General features: G+C 41.1%; 1 protein-coding gene across 2 annotated transcripts in view; it reads right to left on the reverse strand.

Moving 5' to 3' along the window:
- Positions 1-16,430, reverse strand: part of FIG4 (FIG4 phosphoinositide 5-phosphatase) — a 167,454-nt gene that overhangs the window by 119,298 nt on the left and 31,726 nt on the right. Inside the window, exons 2-3 of one of the 2 annotated variants that reach the window (XM_070449973.1) lie at positions 2,769-2,867; positions 1,029-1,152 (exon numbers count right to left, since the gene is read on the reverse strand). In XM_070449973.1, coding sequence (XP_070306074.1) covers positions 1,029-1,152; positions 2,769-2,867 — 223 coding nt within the window. Of the gene's footprint in view, positions 1-1,028; positions 1,153-2,768; positions 2,868-16,430 lie in introns of those variants that run through there. The other variant, XM_070449974.1, reaches the window with a different exon arrangement.

Consider the following 16,430-nt stretch of genomic DNA (forward strand, 5'->3'; position numbering starts at 1 on the left):
ACTACTGACTACACAACTGGGATCCAAATTCCAGTCCTGGAGTTGTTTCCTGGGCACTGGGCTTTGTCCCCCCACCCCACCCCGGTCCAATCCAATCATCCTAAGACTCCCCGGGACAAATCCAGGAGCAAAGATGGGTTTTCTGAACCACTGTCACAAGAGACAGCGCACCAGAACTGCGGGGCATCGCCCAAACGCCCCACAAGCTGGACTCCTTTAAAGGCCGAGGCCACGTCTGCGCTTGTTCATGAATAAGTAAAGGCGTTATTATAGGATTTGGGAAAGAGATTAGGTAAAATTGAAATGAAGAGCCTCAAACCAGAGCAAGACTGAATGTAAAGAGATAAACATCAGGTCTGGACTGTGAAGGGACTCGGGGCCTCATTTCCTTGAAAGCAATAAAGTGAACAGAGCCGCAGTCGGCCGCGTCCAGAAAGCTCTTATCTGAGGCTCCGCGCGCGCCTCGTCAACTGAGGCTGCCTTTCTGCGTCAAAATGACTTAGATCATCCAGGCGACGGGGGCATTTTTCTCTCACTGACACGATTTTAAAGAGCAAAGTTTCCAACTGTCTGATTTTAGAGAACAAAGTTTCTCTGAGAGTAAGAAAGCAGTTGTCACTCAGAGAAGGGGCTCGGGACACTTCACACTGCAGCGTGTCCTTGAGAGAAACTCCTCTAATTTAAAAGCTGCTTTTACTTGTACCTGTTTTTCCAGCTGATGTTTACAACTCCAAGCCAATTTCCACTTTTTCATTTCTTGCCAAGCCAGACTCCTTAGAGGTCCAAACCATCGCTACATTTGTTCATATCCTACACGAAACTGGCCACAGTCCTGAGTGTATGGCAGATATTATATAAAGGCTGTTTGATACCTCGTTGATAGATGATGCAGTTTTAAATAACCAAAGTCACAGAAAGTGGGTCACATTTACAAACCTATATAAATATGAGCCTTGCAAACTATCTTCAAGTAGTCTATATAGGAAAAAAAAAAAAAAGAGGTTGAAAGAGGGAGGCATCTTTCTTACCTACAACACCAAAAGCTGAAACAGCTCGAAATAACCCAGAGGAGCCTTTCTGTCCCATCTTTGTCCTGTTTCCTAGATCCAAGCGCCCAAGAAGTTCTCGCACTTCTTGTTGAGTATATACATGCTAGAAATAAGCAAATTAATCTGTAAGGTTGAGTTTGATTTTTAGATTATTTATTTACCTCTGAAAATTAAAAGTTTCCTACAGCTTTACATCATTAGCTATTTCACAGAGAAGCATATAAAAGTGCAGGACTAAGCTACAATTCTAAAAAGCTGACAAATTTTTTTAACATTAGCGGTTAATTAAGGGTGGTTATGGGATCACATGTTGCTGTACTTAAAAGGTATACCAAAATCGTATCTTCTGTATCATAGATTCAGAGGTATGAGGAATCCAGAGACAAGTTTCAAGAAATCTATAAACTCCTTAAAATTGTATGCAAAGTTTTGGTTAAACGTGCATATGTGTATTTTTATGAGAAGGTCCATAGCTTTTCTTAGATTCTCAAAGAGATTCCTGATCAACCACTCCTACCCCTAAGTTAAGCCACGTATCATTCAGTTCAGTTCAGTCGTGTCTGACTCTTTGCGACCCCATGAATCGCAGCATGCCAGGCCTCCCTGTCCATTACCAACTCCCGGAGTTTACTCAAACTCACGTCCATCGAGTCAGTGATGCCATCCAGCCATCTCATCCTCTGTCGTCCCCTTTTCTCCCTGCCCCCAATCCCTCCCAACATCAGGGTCTTTTCCAATGAGTCAACTCTTCACATGAGGTGGCCAAAGCAGTGGAGTTTCAGTTTCAGTGTCAGTCCTTCCAATGAACACCCAGGACTGATCTCCTTTAGGATGGACTGGTTGGATCTCCTTGCAGTCCAAGGGACTCTAAAGAGTCAAGTATCATTACATCGTATTAATAAATACTGCCAGATGGTATGTGTGTGGGCGAAGGAGGACCATGATACCCAAAAGTATGGGAAGTCACAAACACAATATATCCAAAATTATTATAACATAGAAATTAGTTTTCCAAAGAGCCTAGTGAAAATGAGTTCCAAACTACAGCTATTGATACCTTTGAAAAACCAGGAATCCACACGGATTCAGAAATATTCAGACAGGAACTTCAACACAAAGTGTTAGTTAGCTGCTCTCACCTGAGAGTTAAAATTAACTGTTCAATTCCACCTTACTATATTTCTCTTTTGACTAAAAGCCTCATATTTTTGTGCCACCTGAATTAAGTCCCAACTCTGAATAATATGACATGTGGATAAGAACAGCTTAACATTTCTCTAGCAAGTCATCAGAAGTGACCCTACCGATCACTTTTAGCAGTATAATAAAAAGTGCAATAGCGAAGTCCTTGTTGACTTCAAGGAGCTTCATATTAAAGAAGAAGAATAAATAATCTCTTTGGTGGATGCAATATTGAGAGTTATATCAGATCCTTAAAATGGCAACCCTGTAAGAAAATATATTCATTATCTTATCCAAAGAGTTTGCTTCGTAAAAAATCAAAATGAAGGACAAAGTGTAATTCTGGCAAACTTTCTGACTTCAGTAATTTTAGAAACCAGATTAGAAATTAAAAATTCTAGCCAGCCAGGAAAAACTGTCATTTTTAGATGTATGATAAAAAAAGTATACATCACTAGAAGCTGTAAGGATATTTCATATCCATTAAATAAGAAGTACAAAGGTTTCTGTCTGTATTCAGGTTGTCAAGATACTTACCCTGTCATCAATGACAACCAAATCTTTTGGTTCTGTTCTGTCAATTTTCAAAACACGGTATTTTGTTTCTGCATGATTGCTCCCAACTAGGAAGTATCTCTATAAAGAAAAAGAAATGTCATTAGTTTAAAACAGCTTGCCTTATACACATTTTATAATAACTTTGTTTTTTTATCATTAAATACATTAATTAAGTCAGGTTACTTTTAAAAAGAAATATTTCTGTTAAGTACTACTGGCAGATTAAAGAAAGGCTGATTCTAAAAGGTCAACTTTAAAATTGAAATATTCATCGTGGTGACATGATTAGCAGTCTGATATTTAAAATGTACCCAGTAACCAGGTCAGATGAATTTAATTATATTATACAGAGATTAACCTAACTGGGGACTGATGTTTAAACTTTGCCAGGAAACAGCAGTTCTGGTAAGAATTAGAAAGCTCAACACATAATTAGGAATGCTTAGACAATTATAGCTATTAAAATATTGATATTTTATCAAATAAACCTTTATACATTTTCTGTAGAAGACTAAAAATGACTTTAATATAGCAACTGTTAAAATCAACTGCAAACTCCCGATAAAAAATTAAAATGAATGTACTTTCCGAAATGGCTTTTTATAGATAAGCTACAGGAAATAATTAATATTCTTTCTTTTCTGAAACACTTCCTTGGAGCATTGTACCTGAACACATTAGTCTTCTTAAATGAATACTGAGAATAAAATGAATAATAAAAATACAGAAAAACAATCATCCTACATTGAAAGAAAATGCTTTTCAGAAAACCTAAACCAGATGAATAATTTTCATCTGTGTTTAAGAAAATATGTAAAACTCCATTAGGAAAAATATATTTTAAATATTTTGCTTCAAAAAAGTCCTTTAAAGTGACTCTTTTTCAACACTGCAAAAATTAAGAACACATTGCCACCATCAACTGGCATCCAACCATCTCATCAGTCACATAAGACACAGATAGACAAAGCAATTAAATAACAAATAAGATTCTTTAGATTAATGGCCAAACTGAAGTATAGGTACTGAGAGCAGGAAAGATTAATGTGAGCTACTAAAGATGCAGAAAACCTCAGAGGACTTAGGACTTAAAGTGAGCCTTGAAGGTTGGAGAAGATTTTTTAAGGTAAGATTTTATAATAGAAGATAGGTATAACAGAAGATACATATGTGCTCAGTCGTGTCCAACTCTTTGTGACTCCATGGACCCACCAGGCTCCTCTGTCCATGGGGATTCTCCAGGCAAGAATACTGGAGTGGGCTGGCATTTCCTACTCCAGGGAATCTTCTCGAACCAGGGATGGAACTTGCATCTCCTGTGTCTCCTACATTGGCCAGTGGACTCTCTACCACTGCGTCACCTGGGAAGCCCCATAACAAAATGAGAACTTGGTTATATCATTTTAATACTAAAGCTGTAAAAATGGATGAGCTTTTAAAGTAAGTATATATCTGTTTACAAAAGTATGATCTAGACTTTCAGATTATAAAGAACAAAACTGTATGTTAAAAGATGATAGGTTAGGGACTTCCCTGGCTAGCCAGTGGTTAAGACTGTGATTCCACCGCAAGGGGCATAGATTCGATTCCTGGTCAGGGAACTAAGATCCTGTATGCCACAAAGAGCGGCCAAAATAAAATAAATAAATACAATTATGTTCATTAAAAAAAAAAAAAAAAAAGATGATGGGTTAGCCCATGCTTAAGGGGAAAACTGACCAAAATACTGAACCCCTTGTGTTCTATGGAGAAATACAGTCTAGATGAAAGTAATCAGTTATCATGAGGAAGAAACTGAGCAGTTATAATAAATTAGTAAACTAAAACAGGACATCCAGTGACCAGGATGCACTGGAGGAGCAGCTGGAAGGGCAGGGACCCAGCAAGAGGGAGGAAGTCTAAGTTCTCAGGCTGGCCTCAGTGAGTTCCTCCCCGAGACCCTACCCACCACTGGGAGGAAAGTGGGGTCACCGGCCTAATAAACTCAACCACAGAAGGATGGCCTATAAACTACATGTTTGTTAGCAGGAAAGGAAACGACCTTCTTGATCACTTGAGGAAAAACAGGTTCCCAGGAAAAGAAACAGTGAGTGCAAAGACTAGAACAGCGAAGAAGCTCGCCGAGTCTGTTAGAGGAAGAAGATTAACGGAGACGATGCTTATAAAAACACCTAACACAGTGAAGTGTCCAACACACAGAAAGGCACTCCATGAGGGTTACTTTTCTTTGCTTTACTTTTTAAGATATTAGCAAGTCTATGTCATTGTATTTGAGAAAAAGACTCCAAAAAAAGGAAAAAAGAGGTAGCCCAGAGGGAAAAAAAAACATGCATGGGACCAGAATGGAACCAGAGTGGGGAAAATACACAAGTCTGTTAGTAATCAGTCTCTGTCCTCAGGAGAGAAGAGCATGCAATGTAACAGCCACAAACAGCGCGCTGTAACAGAGGTCTGAACTGGACAATGACGACACACGAAGGGCACTTCGCTCACCTGCGGAGGGACAGAGCAAGCGGTCCAGACAGGCTGGTGGTGTCCTGATGCTAATGGACCCTGGAGGATCTCTAAACAGGACTCCATGTCCTGAGCCAAGATAGAGCAGGTAACATTCCCTGCCCCCCACTCCTGCCCCTACCAGAGCTCTGTTTTGCTCAGAGCACTTCCTTCTGAGCGCACCGCTGAATTTGTTTGGGGCCACTCTATCCCATTCGCCTATTATAAGCACCTCTGGAGTCTGACTCCTGTGGTTTTTTAATTCTAGTCCAATAGTGCAATCTGGTTCTGCAGGCATTGAGTACGTGTTAAATGGAAGAACACTCACTCACCACAGGCTAACCATTTAATCTGCTGGGTAACTTTCTACAACATTCACACTAAGCCATCTTTCTTGGTAAACTGCACAGAAAGACAGTCCTTCTAAGTCAACCACGTCATGGGATTCTCCGGGCAAGAATACTGGAGTGGGTTACCCCTCCCTTCTCCAGGGGATCTTCACGCCTCAGGAATGGAACCTGCGTCTCTTGTATTGCAAGTGGGTTCTTTACCGTCTGAGCTATATATAACTGAATCACTCAGTAAAGAGCCACATCACAGCTTTAAGAGAGGTGAAACCGTTGAGTGAAATTCCTAGAATTTCAACAGATCCTAGGATACCTAAAGATGAACTGCGGTAGGACCATGACTTGGCAGTTTGTAATAAAAAGACTGAATTCCTGGGGCGGGAGTAGACAATGCACTCGGCCTTTGGAGCGCACACAGGAGAGCGGACCTGCACCCCTCTCATCCAGACCCTTGCGTGAAGTCTACTCCAGGAAGCGGCGGGGCCAAGGCAAAAATCCACAGAACTCAGAAGCAGGTCGGAGTGGGAAGAAAGAAACGGGAAGCGGTATAACTATCCACATTCTCTATTAAAGGGGTCCAAGAAGCCTGAAAACGTTTTGTGCAGAGAAGAGTGACCTCTTGTGGAATCAGTTATGTGGGGAGAAACCCGCAGCGCTCAGCAGGGAACAGAATGACGCTCCTGCACTGCCCCCTGGTGGGCGAGTCGCAGGCTTTCAGGCCAAATTTTTAAGAGGTAACTTTTCCAGAAAGGCCTTAATTTTACTTGGTTTGATTAACTATACAGAGACACACACACATATACATATATTTATCCTTAGGCTTTATTATATTTAACATCATGCTTCAAAATTAATTTCAGCATTTTGGGGCTTAAAAATAGCCCCAAAATATCTTTTCCTTAAATTCTTCTCCACTGTTGATTTTTTCTAACTTTTTTATTTCAAAAAATTTTCAAACCTACAGTAAAATAGAACGGTAAAATGAAAACCCACATTCCACTCAGCTAGATTTACGCATGGTTAACTTTGTGCTACATTTTTTTCTCCCTTCTTTCTAGAGAGAAGCTTTTTTTTTTTTCTTTTGAACCATGTGAAAAACAAGTTGCAGGTATCATAACACATCATCCCAAAAGCCCTCAACTTGTATTTTCTAAATACAAGGACATCCTCCCACACAATCATAGCAGCCATTGATACAACATTACCTATAATCCATCAAGTTTCCCCAAATGTCCCAATAGTATGCTTTATGTGCTAAGTCCATTCAGTCGTGTCCGACGCTTTGAGACCCCATGGATTGTAGCCCACCAGGCTCCTCTGTCCATGGGATTCTCCAGGCAAGAATCCTGGAGTGGGTTGCCATGCCCTCCTCCAGGGGATCTTCCTGACCCAGGGATGGAACCCGCATCTCTTAAGTCTCCTGCATTGGCAGGTGGGATCTTTAAGACTAGCGCCGCCTGAGAAGCCCAGTATCCTTTCTAGCTGGCTTTAAATAAAAAAACAAACATGGAATCCAATCAAGCATTCTGTATAGCACTTGTTACCAGGCCTTTATAAAATATCTTAATCTAGAACAGTCGCCCTGCCTTTACTTTCAAAGACTGTCTTTCAGAACATGTTAAGAGAGTCCACAATTTTAACAATTTTCCTGGCTTCCTATGGACATCACTCATCTGCCCATGTACCAGTGAATGCCTCCTGTGTGCCAGGCACTGGACTAGATACCTAAGGGCAAGGATACACTGAAGCTGTATTTTAGGCACATGCCTTGCTAGTGGATTAGACTGGGGGAAAAAGGAGTAATCAATCTGATTACTTTTGCTTGATGAGCAACTAGCTAGATAGTGGTGCCATGGAGGGTTGACTAGAGAAGGAGCAGGTTTGAGGGGAAAACCAAGACTTCTGTTCACACCATTCCCAAAGGGATGAAGTGGGAAGTAGAGTCTGGAGCTCACAGGAGAGATCTCAGAGGGCACCATCAGCACATCGGCGGTATGTAAAGTGAAGTCAGGGGACTGGACTAGCCAACCAGGGACAGCAAAGACACGAAGACCCCTTCTTCCCCGCAAAAAAAAAAAAAAAAAAAAAAAATCACCGAGCCTGAGGCACTCGAAATAAAATGATTTAGAGGCTGAATATGGAGAAGGAACCTTCTGGAAAGGCTTAGAAGGACCAGTGACGGAAAACACCAGGACAGCGGGAGTCATTACAGCAAGGGGAGGAACAATCTGGAAGAGAGGGCAGTGGTCACTGCCCATCAAACGCTGCGGACAGGGCCCACACAGGTGGGGTTTGAGGACAAGATCTTGAGAGTAGTCTTTCTGGGGGCAAGAGGCTGTCTCCACAATGGAGAGGGGGCAAAAATGCACAGCAGAGCTGGGTGATGAGCAAATGGGTAGCCTTCCAGGCAAAGAGAGGAGTGGAGGGCTCAGCTCACCCCTCCAAACACCTCACTAAAATCACAGTAAAGTTTTTTATGGCCATTTTCTTAGGAGCCTCAAGGGCAAGAGAAAGAGAGAAGCAGACTGCAGGGGGAAAAAAAAAATCATTTGAAACTGAAAAGTATACCCAAGAAAGAAAGCAGTAGCAAGTCAAGAAGCAATCCAATTTGCACTATAGAACCCCCAAAGGCAGGAAAATTTGTTGCAGCTCTTATCTCTGGAGGGAGAAGTGTAAAACTTCAGAAAACTGAAGATTAAAAAGGAGCTAGCACAAGCTTCTAAGGAGGGAAAAAAGGCTTCAAGCTAAAGATCAAGAATAGCATAACACTAGAAATTCTCGACAGCAAAACTGAAGGTGGAAGACAGGAACATAATGCCTTCAAATTTTTAAGGGAAAATTAATTTCAATCTTTAACTCCACATTAGGCCTATCAATCAAACCTGAGGGCCTAATAAGGGCATTTTCAGATATTGTTGTTGCCGTTCAGTCACTAAGTTGTGTCTGACTCTGCGACCCCATGGACTGTAGAATGCCAGGCTCCTCTGTCCTCCACTACCCCCTGGAGTTTGCTGAAATTCATGTCCATTGAGTTGGTGATGCTATCTAACCATCTCATCCTCTGCCTCTCTCTTCTTTTGCCTTCAGTCTTTCCCAGCATCAGGGTCTTTTCCAATGAGTCGGCTCATCGCATCAGGTGGCCGAAGTACTTCAGCATCAGTCCTTCTAAGGAATATTCAGGTTTCCTTTTTGGATTTATTTCCTTTTGGGTTGATTAGACTGATCTCCTTGCAATCCAAAGGACTCTCAAGAGTCTTCTCTAGCACCACAATTCGAAAGCATCAATTCTTCAGAACTCATTTTTTTTTTTTTATGGTCCAACTCTCACATCCTTACATGACTACTGCAAAAACCATAGCTTTGACTACACATACCTTTATCAGCAAAGTGCTATCTCTGCTTTTCAATACACTGAGTTTGTCATAGTTTTCCTTCCAAGGAGCAAGCGTCTTTTGTTTTCATGGCTGCAGTCATCATCAGCAGTGACTTTGGAGCCCAAGAAAATAAAATCCATCACTGCTTCCACTTTTTCCCTTTCTATTTGCCATCAAGTGATGGAACTGGATGCCATATTCTTAGTTGTTTAAATGTTGAGTTTCAAGCCAGTTTTTTCACTCTCCTCTTTCATCTTCATCTAAAGGTTCTTTAGCTCCTCTTCAACTTCTGTGATTAGGGTGGTATTATCTGCATATCTGAGGTTGTGTTGTTGTGTCGATCTTGATTCCAGCTTGTGATTCATCCAGCCCAGCATTTTACATGATGTATTCTGAATACAGGGTGACAGTATATAGCTTTGTCATACTCTTTTCCCTATTTTGAGCAGTCAGTATGTCCAGTTCTAACTGCTGCTTCTTGACCTGCATACAGGTTTATCAGGAAGCAAGTAAGGTGGTCTGGTTTTCCCATCTCTAAAAATTTTCCACAGCTTGCAGTCCACACAGTCAAAGGCTTTACTATAGCCAATGAAGCAGAAGTAGATGTTTTTCTGGAATTCTCTTGCTTTCTCCATGATCCAACAAATGATGGCAATTTCATCTCTGGTTCCTCTGCCTGTCTGGAACCCAGCTTGTACATCTGTTTTCAGTTCATGTATTGATGAAACTGAGCTTGAAGGAGTCTGGGCATAACCTTGCTAGTACGTGAAATCAGCACAACTGTGCAGTAATTTGAACATTCTTTGGCATTGCCCTTTCTTAGGATTAGAATGAAAACTGACCTTTTTCAGTCCTGTGGCCACTGTTGAGTTTTCCAAATTAGATTTCAAATATGAATAGCTCAGCTGGAATTCCATCACCCCCACTAGGTTTTTTCACAGCAATGCTTCCTGAGGCCCACCTGACATTCTACTCCACGGTGTCCAGCCCTAGGTGAGTGACCACACCATCATAGTTATCCAGGTCATTAACACCTTTTTCTGTGTGTGCAGGTCTTCTGCATATTCTTGCCACCTCTTTTTAATCTCTTCTGCTTCTGTTAGGTCCTTACTGTTCCACACATCTATGGATTCAAAAAGATTCCTGCTGAGGAACCCTTCTTCATGAAGCAACTGAAGGAGCTGCTCCACCAAGATGAGGGCATAACTCAAGAGAGAAAAAAACAATCCAGGATCTGGGAATGTAAGGAAATCATCACCGGAGAAGTGATGGGATGGTAGTTAAGGGAGATCCCAGGATGGCGGCTGAGCAGGAGGCCGTGGGAGCAACCAGTCCAGATCGGAGCCACTGCTTCAGGAAGATGAAGCCAGGAAGAATACCTACTGTGTGAATGTGCTGACAGGGGACTTACATATCTGGAAAGTTGGGCTGAAACCATTATAAATTAGGAATAACGGGGTTTTAGGAAGAAGGAAAGGTCATCTCAGGTACCTGCAGTCTGAAGTTCAAATGGTGAAGGTGAAACAGGAGGTAAACAAAATGCCCAAAAGCAACCAAGAGAAAAAGCGAGCAGTAACTGGAGTGTTCGGGCCTTTCATAATCGGGCACACGTCAGCTGGACTGCCTGAACGCAGGCACACACGTGGATGAAAGGAATCGACTCTGCTGGGGACCATCTGTGTGTGTCAGTAGATTCGCTGAGGGGCAGAGGGTTGGCAAGAACTGGGGTAGAGAATCAGGACACCAAAAGAAGCTGCCTTAAGATGCCCATTAAGACAGAAGATGCTCTGAGCTGACTTTTCCAAGTTACGTATCAAGAAAAAGCCTAAAATTTCACGATGCAACTTTAACAGTGGTGACTTGGTTTAAAGATGAACGTGTTTCTAAAATATATACACGAACTCCACACAAAATACAGAAGGTAATCCACTTAACAGGAAATGCAGTTATCTACTAACATTATCATCTTCTTTGATAATGACAGGCTAATTATTCACTCAGTTTTCAGCTGAGGGAAGAAAATCAGCTTTCTTGAAAGAGGAGACATTTTAGGTTGTCCTGACAGCTGCGATTAATGTTAAACTGCACTTGAACTTTCAGAATAAAAGGTATTATTTTTAAAGATCATCACAAAGTCACTTCTCACAATCTTTAACAGTCTTACAGGCCTGCCACCTCGCTGATCCCAGCAATCCTACAACCAGTAACACAGCCCAGGAGGAGAAAGGAGATTCTGACAGTCAGAGGGATGTTGCCAAGTTCATTCTTCATGGCGTCAGGGCTTTGCTGATGGGGAAGCATTAAATCTCCTCTGGAAACAAGTGGAAACTTTGTCACCTCCAACCACATGTTCTAAATCGGCCATCATCACCATGATTCTCTTTCCAACTTTACATCAACTGCTTCCCAGTTCCAGTCCCTTTAGGACCCACATCCTGTGATGTCCTCTCCTGTCCTCTAATTTCCAAATCAAAGCTAATTAAATGAGCTGCATTCCTCACAAAGTGGTTCATACATACTTAATTCTATTTCACGTGATGGGATGGAAAGAAGGGAAAAGTTGCCTTAATCCTTTTAGAACAAGGCAGGACTTGAAATAAACACAAACACGCATACATATACAATAATAATTTTGAGCTAGCAAGAGTAAAAATTATCTTAACAACCGTATACCCACAAAACACATAGGCAGAGACAAAAGCCTACCACAGTTCTGTTCAACTATCAGTTTTAAAGTTAACCACTATAATGTTCCTTCCTTTGTTATAAAATGGTCACTTATTGCAATGGTAAGACCCCCAAGGGTATTATGCATGAAGCAAGGACTAGACACTGGAAATCACCTAAGGTAAGCTAGTTTCTTCCCGGAAAGTAACAGGTTGGTAAGTCTCCAAGAGGAAACTCCTAGTTACACTGGGGTATATGAGCATCAGGGTGAGATATAGCCCAAATTCATCTGTAGGCCTGGGTCACAATGAGCTAAAGGAAAAATGAAGGTGCTTAGTGACAAAAAGAACAGGTGAGATTCTGGAGGGAGTAGAACCAGGCCTAAAGTGTGTAATCTATCAACATATCTCCCTTGCTACCCAAACAGTCCTCAAAATCCATCGTTATACACAAATAACAACACCAACATAAACATAACCTCAGGAACAATTCTACCCAGCTACCATTCTAAATGAAGGCTCAGGACAGGACTCTATCTTGCCCAGTGCATCTCTTCAATTAAGGCATCTCACCAAAGAATACACTGCCACCACCCAAAATAAGAATTCCTATTACATTCAGACACTTGTAAACAATAGCTTTGGTCAATCATTGCATCGATGCATATCTAACAAATGAAAACTAAAAATCTATTTTCATATTACTGCTGTACAATGGACCCAGCTATAATCATACTGAGGGAAGTAAGTCAGGAAAAAAAAAAGACAGACACCACAGGATGTCACGTATCATTGGACAACTGAGAATGGATACCCATGAAGCAACAAACGAAACAGAAAGAAACTCAAAAAGTTAGAAGACAAAATTGCGGTTACCAGAAGGGATAGATGGGGGAAGGGATCAATTAGCAAGGTGGGGAGGGGGCTAACTAATCTACTATAATACATATAAAATAGGTAATCTAAAGGAGCTGCTATAGATAGAGAGCAAGGGAGGGCTACACAACACTCTGTGATAACCTACACGAGAAAGAACCTGAAGACGAATGGATATATGTAGAACTGGAAAAGATTCCCTACATCTACAAAAAAAATGACATTTTAAAACTTTAAAATATAAAAATAAAATTAACTTTAAAAAAGACAAATAATGAGACACAAGCTTCTGGGTGACTGTGCTGGCATACTCCACACTCATTTACAACCCAGGAACACCACCACGTCCACTAAGGCTCTGATCTCTGTAGTAACTGGAAATGGGTGTGAAGTCCTGCTGCCTTATGGGCATCTCCCAAAGCAGCAATGTAAATCCATGGCTGATTCATGTCAATGTATGACAAAAATCACTACAACATTATAAAGTAATTAGCCTCCAACTAATAAAAATAAAGAAAAAAAACCAACAATGCTTACACTCACACAATATGCACAAGGATTGCAGGGCTTAAAGGACGTCTGCAGTCACTAAATGTCCTAAAGAAGGTAATCAAAAAAAAAGAAAAATCAACATATGGCCCACTTTCAAAGAGCCAATATCAACAAGTAGATTTTATTACAACCATTAAAACAAAAATGAACCCATGTGATGATGCACAAAACGCTCAAATCACGTGGTATACAAATCAAAACTACCAGGACTCAACTCACCCCAGTCTGACAGGCCATCATCGGTGAGCTGTCAAAGAACACTTGGTGGAGATGGCCTGGAGAAAAAGACAGCCTCCTGTGGGGCTGGTGGGATGGACCTGGTAACACTCTCTACACAGAAGAGTGTGCAGGGTCTGGAAACAAAAAGGAGAGCTACCTATGACCCTGCATCAAACGCCTAAGAGAGTATCAGGGGAAAACCAAAATTCAAAAAGAAACATGCTCTAAAGCTGCTGAGGGGCACAGTTACAATAGCAAAAACCTGGAAACAAAACAAAGTGTCCATCGAGAACAAGTTCACAAAGAGGAACTGCTACACGTCCACCATGGAACACATCTCAACCACGCAATGGAATGAAATAACACCAAAGGCAGCAACCTACATGGAACTCGTTCTAAGCAAGATGAAAGCGGTAACTCAGAAGAGATATCATACGATATCACTTATGTGAAACTGTTAGTTGCTCAGTTGTGTCCAATTCTTTGCAGCCCAGGCAAGAACACTGGAGTGAGTAGCCATTCCCGTCTCCAGAGGGTCTTCCCAAGCCAGGAATCGAACCCACTTTATAGGTAGAATATAAAAATTAATATCAAGAAACCAGTTGACTTAAAAGTAACAGACTCACAAGACTAGAAAATAAAATTATATCTAACAAAGGGGGAAGATGCAGGAAAGAGACAAATTAGGAGGCTGAGATTAACAAATTATTACTTATGAATACAGAATCAATAAGGAAAAAGGTATATGATAGGAGCTCTACTAGACTTTGTGGAATAACAGCTATGGGAAAATAATGAGGATCTCTCTATATATGTTTATGTGTAAATGTAAAAGTTCTGTAGACATACAACACATTTATCATTTTATGTTGCTGTGACTCCAAGCAAAATGACACATTACCAAGAAGTGATGAGACCTAAGCACTGGGGTGTTGCATCTGGCACATTACAGGCTAATTTATACCCCACACCACAACTTCCACTGAAGCTCTGTCTGCAGAGGGAGCCGAGCTGGGCTGTGCAGAAATGCTGCTGCCTTGTGACCATTTTCTGCAACAGCAACTTAAATGCAACAAGGCAAAATGGTTGGGGAGGCCTTATAAATAGCTGGGGAAAAAAAAAAGAGAAGCAAAAGGGAAACGAGAAAAGGAAAGATATACTCATCCAAATGCAGAGTTTCAAAATAAGAAAGCCTCCTTAACGGAACAATACAAAGAAATAGCAGAAAACAATAGAACGGGGAAAACTACAGAGATCTCTTCAAGAAAATTAAGAGATATCAAGAGAACATTTCATGCAAAGATGAGCACAATAAAGAAGTTTTATGGACCTAACAGAAGCAATAGATACTAAGAAGAGGTGGCAGGAATACACAGAAGAACTGTTAAAAAAAAAAAAAAAGGCCTCATGACCCGGATAACCACAATGCTGTGATCGGTCACCTAGGGCCAGACATTCTAGAGCATGAAGTCAATCGTCCCTAGGAATCACACTACAAACAAACAGTGGACGTGATGGAATTCCAGTTGAGCTATTTCAAAACCTAAAAGATGATACTGTTAAAGTGCTGTGCTTAATATGCAAGCAAATTTGGGAAACTCAGCAGTGGTCACAGGACTGGAAATGTTCAGTTTTCATTCCAATCCCAAAGAAAGGGAATGCCAAAGAATGTTCACACTATCACACAATTGCACTCATTTCACACGATAGCAAGGTAATACTCAAAATCCTTCCATCCAAAATTCAACAATATGTGAACCAAAAACTTCCAGATGTACAAGCTGGATTTAGAAAAGGCAGAGGAACAGAGATCAAATTGCCAACATCTCTTAGATCATAGAAAAAAGCAAGGGATTCCAGAAAAACATCTACTTCTGCTTCACTGACTATGATAAAACCTTTGACTGTGTGAATCACAACAAACTGTGGAAAATTCTTCAAGAGATGGGAATGCCAGACCACATTACCTAACTCCTAAGAAACCTGTATGCAGGTCAAGAAGCTAGAGTTAGAACGGGAAATGGAACAACGGACTAGTTTCAAATTGAGAAAGGAATACGTCAAGGCTGGCTACTGTCACCCTGCTTACTGAACTTCTACGCAGAGTACATCATTTGAAATGCCAGGCTGGATAAAGCACAAGCTGGAATCAAGACTGTCGGAAAAAATATCAACAACCTCAGATATGCAGAATACACCACCCTTATGGCAGAAAGTGAAGAAGAACTAAAGAGCCTCTTGATGAAAGTGAAAGAGGAGAGTGAAAAAGCTGGCTTAAAACTCAACATTCAAAAAACTAAGATTATGGCATCTGGTCCCATCACTTCATGGCAAGTAGATGGGGCAAAATGGAAAGAGTGACAGACTTTATTTTCTTAGGCTCCAAAAATCACTGCAGATGATGACCTGCCATGAAATTTAAAAATTCCTGCTCTTTGGAAGAACGACCACAATAAACCTAGACAGCATATCAAAAAGCAAAGATGTCACTTTGCCAACAAAGGTTCATACAGTCAAAGCTATGGATTTTTTAAATCTAGTAGTCATATACAGATGTGAGAGTTGGACTATAAAGGCTGAGCACCAAAGAATTGACGCTTTCCAACTCTGGTGCTGGAGAAGACTCTTAAGAGTCTTTTGGAGAACAAGGAGATCAAATCAGTCAATTCTAAAGGAAATCAACCCTGAATAAATAATTGGAAGGACTGAATCTGAAGCTCCAATATATGGTCACCTGATGTAAAGAGCCAACTCATTGAAAAAGACTCTGATGCTGGGAAAGATTGACAGCAGGAGGAAAAGGGGACAACAGAGGATGAGATGGGTTAAATGGCATTATCAACGCAATGGACACAAGTCTGAGAAAATTCCAGGTGACAGTGAAGGACAGGAAGCCTAATGTGCTCAATTCCTGGGTGCAAAGAGTCAGACATGATTGAGCAACTCAGTTCAGTTCAGTTCAGTCCCTCAGTCATGTCTGACACTTTGCAACCCTATGGACTGCAGCACGCCAGGCTTCCCTGTTCATCAACAACTCCCAGAGCTTACTCAAACTCCTGTCCATCGAGTTGGTGATGCCATCCAACCATCTCACCCTTCACCATCTCCTTCTCC

This window comes from Odocoileus virginianus, chromosome 19, assembly GCF_023699985.2.
Source record: "Odocoileus virginianus isolate 20LAN1187 ecotype Illinois chromosome 19, Ovbor_1.2, whole genome shotgun sequence".
NCBI lineage: Eukaryota > Metazoa > Chordata > Mammalia > Artiodactyla > Cervidae > Odocoileus > Odocoileus virginianus.